At 35.7% G+C, this 14,653-nt stretch overlaps 1 protein-coding gene across 4 annotated transcripts in view; it reads right to left on the bottom strand.

The window, feature by feature from the left end:
• CUNH8orf34 (chromosome unknown C8orf34 homolog) overlaps positions 1–14,653 on the bottom strand; it is a 165,217-nt gene that overhangs the window by 129,522 nt on the left and 21,042 nt on the right. For 3 of the 4 annotated variants that reach the window (XM_050318965.1, XM_050318947.1, XM_050318957.1), the window contains exons 2-4: positions 9,238–9,385; positions 8,139–8,270; positions 133–261 (exon numbers count right to left, since the gene is read on the bottom strand). In XM_050318965.1, coding sequence (XP_050174922.1) covers positions 133–261; positions 8,139–8,270; positions 9,238–9,385 — 409 coding nt within the window. The remainder of the gene's footprint in view (positions 1–132; positions 262–8,138; positions 8,271–9,237; positions 9,386–14,653) is intronic. The other variant, XM_050318975.1, reaches the window with a different exon arrangement.

The raw sequence follows: 14,653 nt of genomic DNA on the forward strand, positions 1-14,653 counted from the left end.
GGAGAGCTACTGAATTATCTCAGACATTCTGTAAACCTTATCAACAGGAATGTAACTGCTGCTGTCAGTGAACTTCCAAATCACAATTCAGGCTGCATGGTTACATCAAAAAACTAAAATCAATCAACTTACTGCGAGACAGATTCTCAAGGGCTTTTCCAAGTTTTTTGCTCTCTTGAAGAATATGATTTAGTTCATCAAAATCATGGTTCTCCGGTTTTGTCTTCCAATCCCATTTAGGATGCTCTATTGACCTTGGCACTAAATATACACAGATATTAAGATGAAGTTTAGATTTGGTAGTTCAGACTCCTACAGTACAAAAAAAGCTGCACAATGAGTTTACAAACTCAAGTACCTTGAGTGGAAATTACTTAACTATCTTCTATTTTAACAGTTGGAAATATTTTCTTTGGTCAATGTAAAGTAAAAATGAAAACATCTACAAACACATGCATTCTTGGGATGATTCTCGGCATTGAATTAATTGGTAAACAGGAATAATTAAAAATAACAGAAATATTAAAATTAATGGAATAACAAAAATGTATTTAAACTAGTGCATGTGAATGTACTCCATTTACAACAAAAAAGAATTGTGTGGCTGAGGGGTCAATCAAGAAGAACGTCAAAACAAAAATGAGTAACTGGTATTTTTGGCTTTGCTAAGTATTTTGTCAGTAAGAAAAAAAGAATTATTTTAGATACAGCTTTTAAAACAATACACTTTTTTTTTTCCAAAAATCACGAAGTGTAGATAACACAGTTCATTAAAAACAGTGAAACAAAATATGTCCTTATCACTCATGGAGTATAGACTGCAATCTTTGTTTTACTGCTTAAACAAACTCAATCTTTGGGAAGCACAGTCCTGAGCTTACAGTCAGCTGCTCATTATCTCTTACCAAGGTCCTTGATTTAATTTTAAAATAACACTTTCTGAGGTAACTTTACCTACCACGAAGAGAAGGACTGTCTGAGATATGTAGGACGCAAAATGAACAGAGTTGCATTGAACATTGTGTACATCTTGAAAAATTTGTAGAAAAAACCCACAAACTATGCTGTTTCTGGCACTGCAGTTCAATATGTTCTTTTTGCCAGTGTTCAGAATTAAGCAATCTGCTCCCTTTGCCACCAAATGCAACTGTTGGGTTGTCTCCAAACACAGCATTCCCATGCTGAAAGCTGCACATGCTGGTGTGAAGATGATGATGCCTAGTCCACCTTCCCACCAGAAAGGACCAGTTGCATTTATCAGTAGTTACTAACTAGTCACTTAAAAATAACTTCAAAGAAGAGCCTATAATGTCCAATACATCCCGGACAGCTTTGAAATTTTTGTTTATTATTTTGACAGCTGTCAACTAATTTATGCTTACAAACTTCATTTTCATTACATGCTAAGAAGGAAACTTACTAAGAAGGACTCCTACAGATTGTGCAAAAAAAAAGGTGATATGATAATTTGGAATTTCAGAGTGTTTTTATGATGGTATGGGGAAATTATGCTCAGACATCAAGTCTGATAGCTATTACAAAATGTGTTAAAAAATTGCTATTGAAATTTGTCTTATTGCTGACTTTCCTCTGTGTGAATACAGAATCTTCTCTACTTTGAATCAACTTCAATAGGGAAAGTTGAAGTTAAACCAGTAGTCATCTTTTCCTGGTAAAGTAATAGGACAATGTCATGTTCAAGTCCTTCTTTGAGAACGAACACGATTTCACATAAACCAAGTCATCTTCAAACCAGACATCTACAGAGAGTCTGAAATCCAGTGTATATCCTGATCTGTAACACCCATTCAGGATCCTGGGTAACTATTAGTTAATACATTAGACTGCTATTACAGACATTCTCAAAGACAGAAGACAAAGGAGACATTAAAAAAGACCTACAGAGATAAAAATAGGAGGATAGTACACACAAACTCTCAATAAGGAGGAGGGAAGGGCAAGTTGGGAGTGTCAGTCTGGTTCTGCTCTGTGTTCAAAAAAGACAAGTAATATACTTCCTTCTGAGGACAATGGAAATAATGAGCTACAATGCCTTCTAGTGAATAGATACGTGTATTAGAGTAGGACTAGCCTCTACTCAGATGGGCAGCTTGACATTTTTGTTGATACTTATAAATGCCAATTACTGCTGCTACTACCACTACTACTAATTCTCTGGTTTAGGAACTGCTCTGTCAATTAAAAGTTATGTAAATTTTTGTGTGAAAAAATTTACTCCATTTACAGACCCTAGCATATACAAATTAAATAGTACAACTTTAGTATTTCTCATCCTTTTTCTTATTTACAAAATGTTCCACTTATTATTTTTTCTAAACTTTTTCTAACTGTAAAGATAAATGTTTAGTAAACTAGAAAAGGAATTCTTTAAATTCTCTCTATTTTTTATATTTTATATCTTTGTTCTGTATTGAGGTCGTATGCTCCTTTAATGCCTGCTTTTTCAGTCATCTTACCATCTCCCTTCAGTGTGCCAACACTATATTCTACATCATCACTCACAGCATGACTTTTCTTCCCATGTTTATACTGAACCCATCACAGCACAAAAATCTCACAGTATCACCAATATACAAACAGGCAACAATTTAATATAGTAAAACCATGTACAAAGATGACTAAATCTAAGAGCACTGCAGAAAATTTCCACAAGCTAGAATTTGGTATATTGTCATTTTGAAACAAACCCCATTTTTCAAAATACAAAAGGACAGAATTTTTGAGAAACCATATGATCTTAAAGCAAAATTTGTCATGGCACAGAAGCTGGATGAAACAAACAGTTTCAGAGAAATGTTTTACAGTCACAGGAAGCTTAGACTGCATCTCACTATATGGATGGTAGGAAATCAGTCAAAATCATGGTGGAAATTTGCTCTGCACGGGTGGTTTACTATCTATCAGCTGTGTTTCAGTGAACCATTTTGCACTTCAGTGAAAATGTACCAAAACAAAAATGGTGTCATGAAATATTTCTAAGTTTCAATAGAATTTATTTCAGTGATGAGTTTGTCTCATTCTATATCTGAACCAGAACTGAGGGGAAAGTTAAGCAGAATTAGAACTGACTGAAATTTTTATTACTTCTAGAGATAGTTCTTACTTACCTATTCTTCCAATTAATGAATGAATACTAAAAATTATTTAATTGTATCATGTGGCATGTGTTTGTCCTTTCAAGTTCATTTTCTGTTTGCGTACAGATGTTTTTCAACTTGTATCTTTTCAACTGTAGGATCAACAAGCACTGGTCATTTTCAAATGGATGGCTTTGTGTGAAGCATGCAGAACTATATAAAGCCCACATGACCCTTCTTTAAAATCTTTTCAAATACATGGTCCTCCTCAGTATGTACAAAGTTCATCATAAATCATTTACATGCATATGTCACCACACACTTAGTAAAATCCTTTCATTATATTCTGACCTTCATTTTTTTTTATTATACTCACTCATTCCTCAAAATGGTCATATCAATAGTTTTAAATCCCTCATCATATTACTCACCTCAACCTCATCTCTGTTATTTGAGAGATTCATATATTAAATAACACTTTCTTGTGAAATTATTTGCCTACAATTCAGAAAATTTATTACACCTACATTGTAGCCTTTGTATAGCAATACGAAAGGTTTCCCTTTACGGAGATTTCCCATCTCACTTAAGGAGTCTGGAAAGACACACTTGCCAGTATTTCTTATTTTCTGCTGGTGTGCTCTGCCAACAAATGCACATCAGATTCACTTGCAGGTGTGTTGTGAATTCTGTCACAAATCAGTACACCTTTATTTTATATTGGATGATAGTACAAGACCGGTACTGGTTTTATCTGCACATATGTGTCTTTTCAAGACATGATTTGCAGACAGAATGAGACTAGATGCTCATTAAATCCTACATTTCATTAATACATTATACGATCATCTTACATCTCAAAGAACAAAAATAGGTATATTATTATTAAACATAAAATTATTCATGTATTTAAATCTCGTAATAGCACCCAGATTAGAGTTCTTTGATAATATAGCCAAACTGGTTTTCACAGTATCTGGATATTAAAAGGCTAAGAGAATGATGGCCTACAGTTCTAGATTGACCGGGAGCAATTAGAAGTACAAAACACTGCAATTACAAATGGGATGTAGTGAGAATGCCGAACTGAAGCAGAGTGAATGATATGGAGTTGATGAAGAAATCAACCTACTTTGCCTGAAAATGTCTACTGTTCTACAAACTATTTTGAAACTTCCAAATCTGTTCTTCAAATACAGAATATGATTATCTAAACATTTCATTAAGTATATTTATATACACACATACAGAGTCATATCACCAAGCTTCTTCCTTGCCAGACAACAGCAGCAGCTTCTGCTTAATTCTGGTTTTGCACACACACCAAGTGGTCAGATCTCTTAGATATCAAGATTTCTTGTTTGTGTGTCTCAGATAGATATCAAGGCTTCTTGGTAGGTACATAACAGGCAGGAGGAGGGACTGGGGGAACCTTTTCAGCAAAAAAGTTGAATAAATAAGGAAATTATATTTCTGCAGGAATAACATGAACACTGCAGTCAATATCACTGTTGAAGGAAAAAAAGATTTCCCAATTAAATCAATCAAATATCTTGATGTTTCCAAAGATTTCTATGAAATTACAGTTCTCAGTTCTGAATAAACTTACAAGTTCAGGATCATTTGAACAAGACAGTCATAAGACAAAAACTTTGCAACAGAACATAATACAGCTAATGGACTCCATTAAATGTTGTGTTTATTTTGGCAGTTTTGGAGGGGCTTTTTAGGTTCTTGGAAGTGGGAGTTTGCTCTTTTAAACACAAATATGAGAGTAAATCTTTAGGTCTCAGCAGACCAAAAACATTCTGTTTCTCAGATGAGTCCTTACTACCTCTTTGGAGAGGCTTGGGAAAAAAATGTACAATGACACACAAAAATGTTTTGAGGTACAAGCAGAAGACACAAAACAAATGGAATATGGTATGTACATTTGGACAGAGCAATAAATGGCTTCTAAACATACTTGGTTTCTGCTGATCTGTGCAATTGAAGGGGCACACAGTACCCACTGATTTTGGCATAAACCCAGTAGTAATCTAGTTGGCAGAAAATAAGAAGCAGATATAGCAAAAAGGCATGTGGCTGAAACTAGCCTCTCTGATGGCAACTAAAATACCATCCTACAGCAGAGTAGTTGATGGTGACAATGAAATCTCCCCTCAGCTTTTCTTTCTTTCACCTCAGAAGTGAAGAACCAACACTGCTGGCTATACTCTTGCTACTGCAGCCTAGTATGCAGTTCACCTTCAGCGCTGCATGAGCACACAGCCACAGATTGGTTCACATTCAAGTTCTTGTCCACCAGCACACCATGTCTTTTTCTGCAAAGCTACTTTCTAGTCACTCATTTCCTGTTTTTTTACTACTGCTCAGGGTTACTCCATCCAAGATGCAGGATTTTGAATTTGCCTGTGTTGAACTTTGTGAAGTTCCTCTCAGCCCGTTCCTCAGTCCTATCACTCTGAATAGCAGGCCTGCTACCCAGAATATCAACCACTTCCCACAATTTGGACTCACCTGCAAACCTAAAGAACATTCTACCTCATCATCCAGGACACTAAGAAATTCCTTTAAATGAAATTGGTCTCAGTAGCAGTCCCTTAAACATGCCAGTAATGACAGATTTTCCAACTGGAATTTGCATTGCCAGTCACAGTACCCTGAAGCTAACAGCTTGCATCAGCCTTCCACACGTCTTATTGTCCGCTTATCCAGTCCATATTTTACCATTTGAGTTTTAAGTATGCTATGGGAAATTGACAAAGGTTTTGCTAAAAGTCAATGTATTAAACATCCACTGCTCTTTCTTTGGTTACAGGGCCAGTTTTTTCACCAAAGAGGCCAACCATTTTGATCTGTTCAGACGTTTATGATCTCATAAATCCATGCTTGCTGTTTCAAATCACATTTTCCTCCTTGTGGTTAGGAACACCTTCCAGATAAATTTGCTCAATAATCTTCCCAGAGAACAAGGTTAGGCTGATCAGCTTATAGTCCCCAAAATCTCCTTCTTGCCCTTCCTAGAAATCCATCTGATATTTGCATTTTTCTAGTAATCAGGAACCTCCCACAATCATTACGACCTTCCACTGATGACCGAAAGGCCTTGCAATGACATTGGTCTCCTCTTTCAGCATGCTCAGAATTGATCTCATACAGTGCCATGTATTTATGTATGTCCAATTGCATTAAGCTCACTCTAATTCTTCTTCTGTTACAGGCGAAGGTGCACTCCCACACACTGCTTCTAGACTTAAGTAGCTTGAGAGCAAACCTGGCCAACTGAAGAACATAATATATTAAGTGTCCATCAGCCCAAAAGGACAGCTCCTTGAGACCAGTCTTATTATGGATGTGTAAAACATTTCCTTTTTTGACATGAGACCTGGTAGTTTAGAATGTCCAGTTTCCTCTTTGTCCCTCCCCTGGGACAACCTAAGGACTCAACAAGCACGAAACTTATAGCAGGCACACAAATGAAGGGAGAGACGTGATGTCACACCCCTATCTGGGATAAAGACTGAGAACTTCAGATCTTTAGGATAGGGCATGAATTTGAAGACCAAGCACAAGGAAGAAGGAAAGAAATGTAGTATGAAAACAGGAACAACTCACAATACCTTTGGCCACTGTTTCTAACAGTGGATCTTGATAAACTGCTGTTATTCAGCAAATATGTTAGATTAGACACAGATTATAAGTGACAATGAGCCTTTATTTGAGTATCTCTATTTACTCTTGAAAGTGAATTTAAATCCACCCGCTTCTTTTGAACTGACTTAGAAATTCATTGAGAGGTACAGTGGAACTGATGACAAAATTTGAGTCTTTTTGAAGCAGGGAATATATTTCATGAAGAAGAAACAAAGGCCAATGCTCCATTTCCAGAAAAAATAATACTGAGAAAAGTTGTACTATGGGACACAGCTACCTGTAACAGGTATTTTCACTTGTTACAGTTATTTATTCTCAATCAAAAAGATTTCATAACCATACAAGAACGTTAATTACCCAAAAGCACAATCATTATTGCATAAATTTAAAATTATTTATTTGACCAATTCTTGTGCTGTATTTTGATGTAGTGAGGCCACTGGGTGATTTTCCTTAGACTCCACTGAAGTCTAGATTTCCCCATCTTGCTTTTAGAGGAAAGAGAGCAAACTTTCTACTGCCACATATTATATATCTGTTCACATCTGGTCTGCCTAATCGCACTCACAGTTATTATAAACATCTGGCTATTACAAAAATTCAAAAAGCTACAACAATCAACAGAAGAAAACATCTTGCAACTTATTTTGGAGAACAAATCTTACAAGATTTGTACGCACAATTCTGTGTGTACTATATTTGTGTACATGTGCATATTGTAGATATATTTGTGAAAAAAATTAACATTATCAAGCTTAAAAATTAAAATTCTTCAATAGTCACAACACAGGAAGTATTATATTTCATTAAGGCTTGTTGCCTCTATTTTTTCTACTTCTATTTTACAGGTGATTGATAATATTCTCTTCTCTTCAGCCACTCTATTTCTAATCTGCCTTTTCTTTCAGTGTACATTTAGATTCCTCCAGCAACTCTCAGAGAAGTACACCTGTTCTGACGACACAACCCCTATACCTTGAATGGTATTTGTTCATAATTCATAGTTTTGCATTGCCTGACCCACTAAAAAAATCTGTTATTAGGATCAATATCAACAAAAGAGATTTTACACATGCAAAATGGGACTGCAAATGAAAACATCAAATCATAACTCGTATCCAAATATAAAACTGTGCATGATCCCCAGAGAGTAGTCTGGTTTTTAATCCATTTATCTAGAATTCTATTCTACCTACAGACGACAACATAGGATATTATAAAATATTCAGAATTCAAGTGACAGTAAGGCAAGAATCAAACTCTTCTAACATATACAGCCATTTCAACTGCTCATAGTTTGCTTTCCATTTTAATCCTAATCCAAGAGAAAAACATACTATGGGTTTGAACGTATATACAAATTGCTAATGTAGTGAAGCTTACATGACTTGGACTCCGGTGATGGCGGGGAAATGTTGGACACAGCAAGGTCGCTCTTCGACTTCTTGGGCTTTTTTGCATTTACCTGCCAAGGCTTATCATAGTTTCTAAAATCTCTTCTTGTTCCTTTGTTTTCTGTTAAAATAATCAAATCAGATAGTTACAACATTTGTAGGGTCATTTTCCCAACACTTAATGAACACTTAGTCCAAAAAAACCCAAGGCCTACCAGTTCTAACCAAAGACAGCTCTTGTTCTTCTTCTTTTTCTGTTTTCTATTAAATTTAATTTATTTATTCCATTTCCTGAATATCAAAATTTAGAAATTAATTGATAGACTTCTTTTTCATGAAAAACCTATTTTTTGTCATTAAAAGGTTCTTAACGTCCATTTATTTTCTTATGTTTTACCACCTATGATTAAAATTATGTATTTAGCATAAATAAAAAGTTGATTTATTAGTCAACTAATATTTTGACTATTAGGCAGCAACTATTTAAGCTCTACTATAGTCTGAAACAGATCATCAGTCAATTTTTAAACACAAAACTAACATAGCTTTTACCAGAATATCAAAGCTAAGATTTCTACTTTTCAATCAAAGCAAATGTTATTGATGAACATTTTTTTTTATGCTTCTGAAGATATGCAATCATAAATTACACTGGAATTCATAAAGTAGCATAGCACCTTCTCATTAAGGGCTGGAATGACAGGTTGTTAAAAATGTGTATTATTAAAGAAAATGCCCCGATAGAGGTTAATCTCTGGCACAAAAGAGGGAAAAGGGAAACAAAGATAAGAGAAAGTGAAAGCAAAGAGGACAGCAAAAAAAACAAGGAACTTTTATATGCACTTTTTCACTGAGAACTGGGCTGTTTCCACCCTAACTATGACCCATACTCACATCATATGGACATAGGTTGAGGTGATAGCCAGTAATAAATATCAAGCTCAGTAAGGACAAACTGGATTTATTCTGCATGCTCAAAACCACAGAGTAGTGCATGTTCAGTAGGTACATGTGCATTCAGGAAATCACAGACAAAAGTGTGGGAAAATTATACAGCAGACTAGCCCCTTCCAGCACACAGAACATACCTGATGTTTCACTCTCTGCCCAAAGAGCAGCAGAGCCAGACAATGTTCTCTGAAGCTGATTGCGGTTCCCCTGTTTGGACTGAAGATGGTCAATTAGAAATGGGATTGGCTGGTCAGGTGTCTCTGTTATCAGCTTGGTCATCAACTCCTTTAGAAAAATAAAACAAAACAAAAAATTAGTGAGATATTGCACCTAAACTAATCTTCTACTTACCAAGAGTCAACAAGCATTTATAAAGGAAAATTCCATTTTCAACTTTGAAGAAAACAGCTGGAAACATCCACCTTCTCAAACTACTGCTAGCTTTGCCCTATTAAAGGCTGATGTCTGAAGTGTTATTAGCCTATACAGTCTCTTATCCACTGGAATTTTGGTTAAAAAAAATCTGCTACCTGCTCAAATTTACCTCAAACAATCTGAACACTGTTTATTTACCCATGCAGAACAAGCACTTCTTCAGAGCACCAAGTAGCTCTTGCCTGACCCATACATCCAAGTTTCTTCTCCTTGGAAATTGGTTTATCAGGAAGGTTCGCGTATTTTTTATTTCACACAGACATGAAACAATTATCTGATTAGAATATGGATTCATACCTGGGAACTCCAAGGTCAGATCAAATAGGCAAATATTTTTTTAAAGCAAGTCCTCAAAAATACGATTTTATAGACATGAGTAAATATTTTATTTCACTGTTCCAGACACAGATACAAAACCAACGTCAATAGGAAAGCATTTCCTATGCCATGCATTGATACCATCCAGCTGCTGTTTTACACCCTGGCCTTGCAGGGCTGCAGAAAGAGAAGCACTCTCCATATTGCTGCTGGAGTTCTTCCTGGCTTCCTACACATAAAACACATTAGGAGACCAGAAAGAAGCTGTGGCCTTGTGCTCTGAGAGGAAATTAATTATTCACGTGGCAGGTGAGGTGACCCTGAAACCCACATAGTTCTGCAGGAAATCTGTGACTGTCACTGAAAAACAAAAAAAGCTGCACAGAAGTAAAACATTACAGGATTGTACCACAAAATCAGAAAGAAAACAAAAACAAACAAAACCTCAAACCAACAACAAAAAACCCTAGGTAAGTTATTCAGAGGATTTATTCTCTTCACCTATCCCCAAGCATAAATCTTACCATAACTTACACACACTTAAGCCTATCCTCACTTCATCTTTTCCACAAACTTTCATTTAATAAATAATTTTTCAAATACCAGTAGTTACTTAGTATTACTATAAGTTAAATGTGTTGGGAAAAGATACTTCAGAAGAAGCATTCCAAATAGCAGTAAATGTGAACAACAGCAGACAGGATTACTAAGGCACAGCAAGTTATCTTTGTCCACTCCAAGACTTTCCATTCTTTTTATGCAAGTAGTGGCATAAACAATTATGTACAAGTGAAAACAAAGCAGAAACAAGCTTTCAATTTCAGAAAGAGAAATTTAATTTCAGAAAACAAAACAGAGAAAATATGCCCAATCTCATGTCTTGTGAAGACATGATCTTCTGTGGTGTGATTTTTGATATCTATCTACAGGGAACAAAAAAAAAACCAGGTGTCTTTCGCTTTGAAATGGAACTCCACAGGGAGAACTTAAGCTACTTACTAATCTTAGAATTTTTAAACCTATGGAGAGTAACTTCATCTAGACTGTCTCTCACCAAGGTAGGAGAAACCCTTTCATATAAATCACAAGAAAAATCCAGAAATTGGAGTAATTCATATTTTGGTTGCTTGGCAACACTAACAGCAAACCTTTCTTTCTTTCCCAGCCAAAAGCAGAATTAGTGACAATGGAAAGATGCAATCTAGTCCTTGTAATGGACCACCATAGCTGCAGGAATTCCACTGAGGATCCTATTACCAGTGGAAAAGTGCCAATCTGTAAAAGCTGACTTGTAATTTAAATAATTCCTCAGAATCATGGTTTGAAAATTATTTTTTTATCTTAGATTAATAAAAACAAGATTATGAGAACTGAGATGCATGCACTGATTCTATTACATTTTAAAGATGTGCATGGGTGACAGCTTACTAATAATACATCGCAAAACTAAGGTAGCACTAAGAAAGGTAGTACACAAAAATAAAAAATTTTAGAATGCCTATATGTCAATGTAAGACAAAGTCTACTTGGTTATTGCCTTTGTAACTGACTTGGATGTAATATGAAGGAATGGTCTTCAATTAACAGAAAGAGAACTAATAAATTAAAACTGCTTACAGGATTCTTTATCTCATCCTGAGACCTAGTACTAAAAATAAAGAACATAATTTTACAAAGTACAAAAAAGAAAGTTCTATTCGAAGTGATGTGAAATTGGATCCTATACAAAAGGGCCACTTCTTTTATCTAGTGTAAACATATTGATAAGACCTGAGTAATATAAAGATCTCTGTGCTGAGAGAATAAAGAATCCTATTCTTTGACAGCAGTTAGAAAAGTTTAAAGAACTGTAGGCTACTTTTACCTATCTGGAGTAACAAATGTGTTTTACCAATCCTTTACATCTAAAGTACAAAAAAAAAAAAAAAAAAAAAAAAAGGAAGTAACATTGCTGGAATCCTCACAAACTGGAAAGAGTATGCAGTTCAAAAAAACTACTTCACTACTATTTTTTTTGTGTAATAAGCCTCAAATTGATTTGTCTCAAGCACTTTCAGAGCTGTCATTAAAAGTAAATGCAACTTAAAATGAACCTAAAGGTGACTCAGATTACAAAGCCTGCCGTTAAAGGAAGACAAGGCTCTTTACTGCAAGTATTCCATTGCAAAAGGGGAGAAAAGAAGCTCTTAGGGATCTGCTTCTCAAGCTGCTCCAAGCAATGTTTGAAAGTGGTCTCCAACTCACCACTTTCTGTGGAGTTCCTGAACTCCGGAGAATGTGCAAAGAACAAATAACAAAAGTAGTGAGGGTAGCGACAGAATAGCTGCGTAAATCCACATTCACATACAGGAGGTGTCATCTCTCTTCCATATCCTTCTCCCACACACACTGTCAGAGATCCCAGAAGTAGGATCACAGCTCCATGACCCTCACTACTTTGCCCTTCTACCAGTTTCTGCCAGCCAGTTCATCAAGGGACCTAACTCCATCTGCTCAGCCTCCAATATGTGCTCTTCAAGTTCATGCTTCCTTTTGAGACTTCTGTAATCGCCTCAAACTGGAAATTACGTGGCAATATGTTATCTGACTCTGTTTGGTTGCTTGGCTATGCCATGAGGTGGAGGGGTAGAAGGGGCAAGAGAAACAAAACCAAACCACACCAACAAAAAAACAAAACAAAACAACACCAAAACAAAACAAAAACAAACAAAAAAACCCACAAACAAACAACTTGACATGGGCAGTAACCATACTTGGTGAGCACTCAGTTCATTTTTTAAGTAAAAACATACTTCACTGAAGGTAAAAAGACATTATAGATTATAAATGCCTATTAAGGGTTATTCTCACGTTATCACCATTTGCTAGTAAAACTAATTTAAACTCCTGATTAAATTATCGAGTTTATTTGATGATCTCAACTGTTGCTTGGATGACAACAGGAATAACATACTACATGGTACTCTAAATATACTCTTACACATTTGAAATGTTTCAAAAAAAACATGACAAAAGTGAATGTATTAAATAAAAACTAAAGTGTACAAGGTATAAAAATAAAATTCCTTTTTGGTTAGCAGCAGTCTGATCTGACTCACAATGTGCTAAGTAGGCAAGGTTTCACAAGAAAAAGAAAAGGGAAAAGACCAACTATTTTCAGTGAAGACGCCTCTGCATTAAGAGCAGAATGAAAACGGCACAAGATCATTGGAACTGAGATTCCTTTCTTGATGAAAAAAAACATCAGATAAGTTTCAATTATGTACGAAAACAGAAATGCAAGACATCTCTTAAAAACATTAATTATACTTTTTGCATTTCTAGCTCAAATTTTGAAGTTTTCTACAATTCAAGTAAGAAAGCTATGTTCTGTGCACAGTGTGCCTCATAACAATAAATAACAAGCTGTGGCAGATTGGGTGTCCATGCTGCCAAATAAACTGTTCACTACCCATAATGTCTCTCCTCCTATCTTCTTTCCACTGCTATCTCTTCCTTTCACTCCATGTCCTTTTGTGTTTTCTATCAGTAGGACTCCTCTCAGTCTCTTCCTTCCGACTGCGTAACAAGTGAAGAAGCCTGTTCAGACGTCAGTAATTATGAAATCCCTGTGCACCCATGAGACACACTGGGGCACAGAAAAAGAAGTGTAAGGGAACTTCCACGGTTACTACTATGGTGAATACATTAGTTTCTGCTGCTTCCCCATTATATTGTTCCAATTTTGGTTCTGCCCTGACTGAGGGCAGAATGAGCAAGAATGGTAAGATGATGTAAGCTCTGTCAGTTAAAACTCCTTCAAGAATTTAACCTTGCATATTGTGCAAACCACTTCTACTTTCTTCTGTAATGGTAACTTCTTACGTTTCCTAGTTTTATTAAACTATGTTCATAGACTGTATAAAAAACCAAACCAAAACAAAACAAAATTTGTAAAAGTTGATCTGTGGATGTTTCCAAGAGAGATTCATGGACACACATTGATGAGGCTCCAAAGGATCTTGGAAAAAAAAAACAGGTCTAAAGTAGCAGCTTTATACATTAATTCTTTATAAAGAGAATAATCTTTTGTTATTGTGCTGTCCTGAGGTCCTCTATTAGTTATTCAGTGAAGGCTCAAATTTTCATTTCCTTGTGACTGTCCATGCATTTAATACAAATGAAACAGTCTTCACAGTCTATTAATCATGGGCCTAATTACAAGAAAGTCCTAATTAGCTATGTCTAAACGTACCTATCAGGTTATTAAGTTAATTAAGAGACATTCTCTCTTGCCCTGTAATTGGTAACAGTAACTACACAACAATCACACATTTTAACTGTAGAGACTTCTACAGACTATGGCACAGATGCACAGATTTTGGCTGTATTATGCTCTTTTTTCATGGTTTAAACTAGACATTTAAACTAGGTAGAGTGAATTGCCCTCAGAAGATGTCTGTCTCTCTCTCCCAACCAAAAAGACTAGGTGGCTGAGGTTTAGATGCATTTCCCAGTTAAGTCAATTAAATACAGGAGGTCTTCACAGTGATGTCAATGGTGATCCTGTCAATAAAGAAGTCAAGAGAGGCTAGAGGGCTCCCAGTCAACTAGTCAATATATGTCCACTTAGGATAAGAAGAATTGCTCTCCTGGCTCCACTGACTCCATATATATATATATATATGTGTGTGTGTGTATATACACACACACACACACACACACACTACAATGGAGGTTTAATAAATTTTTTGTGATTGACGCTTTTTCCTTCAGAATTCCTTTCTGATTTCTGCAGTAACAGAGCAAGGAAAAAAAAAT

Source organism: Myiozetetes cayanensis, unplaced genomic scaffold, assembly GCF_022539395.1.
Source record: "Myiozetetes cayanensis isolate MyiCay16 unplaced genomic scaffold, myiCay2020 scf1, whole genome shotgun sequence".
NCBI classification, from domain to species: Eukaryota; Metazoa; Chordata; class Aves; order Passeriformes; family Tyrannidae; genus Myiozetetes; species Myiozetetes cayanensis.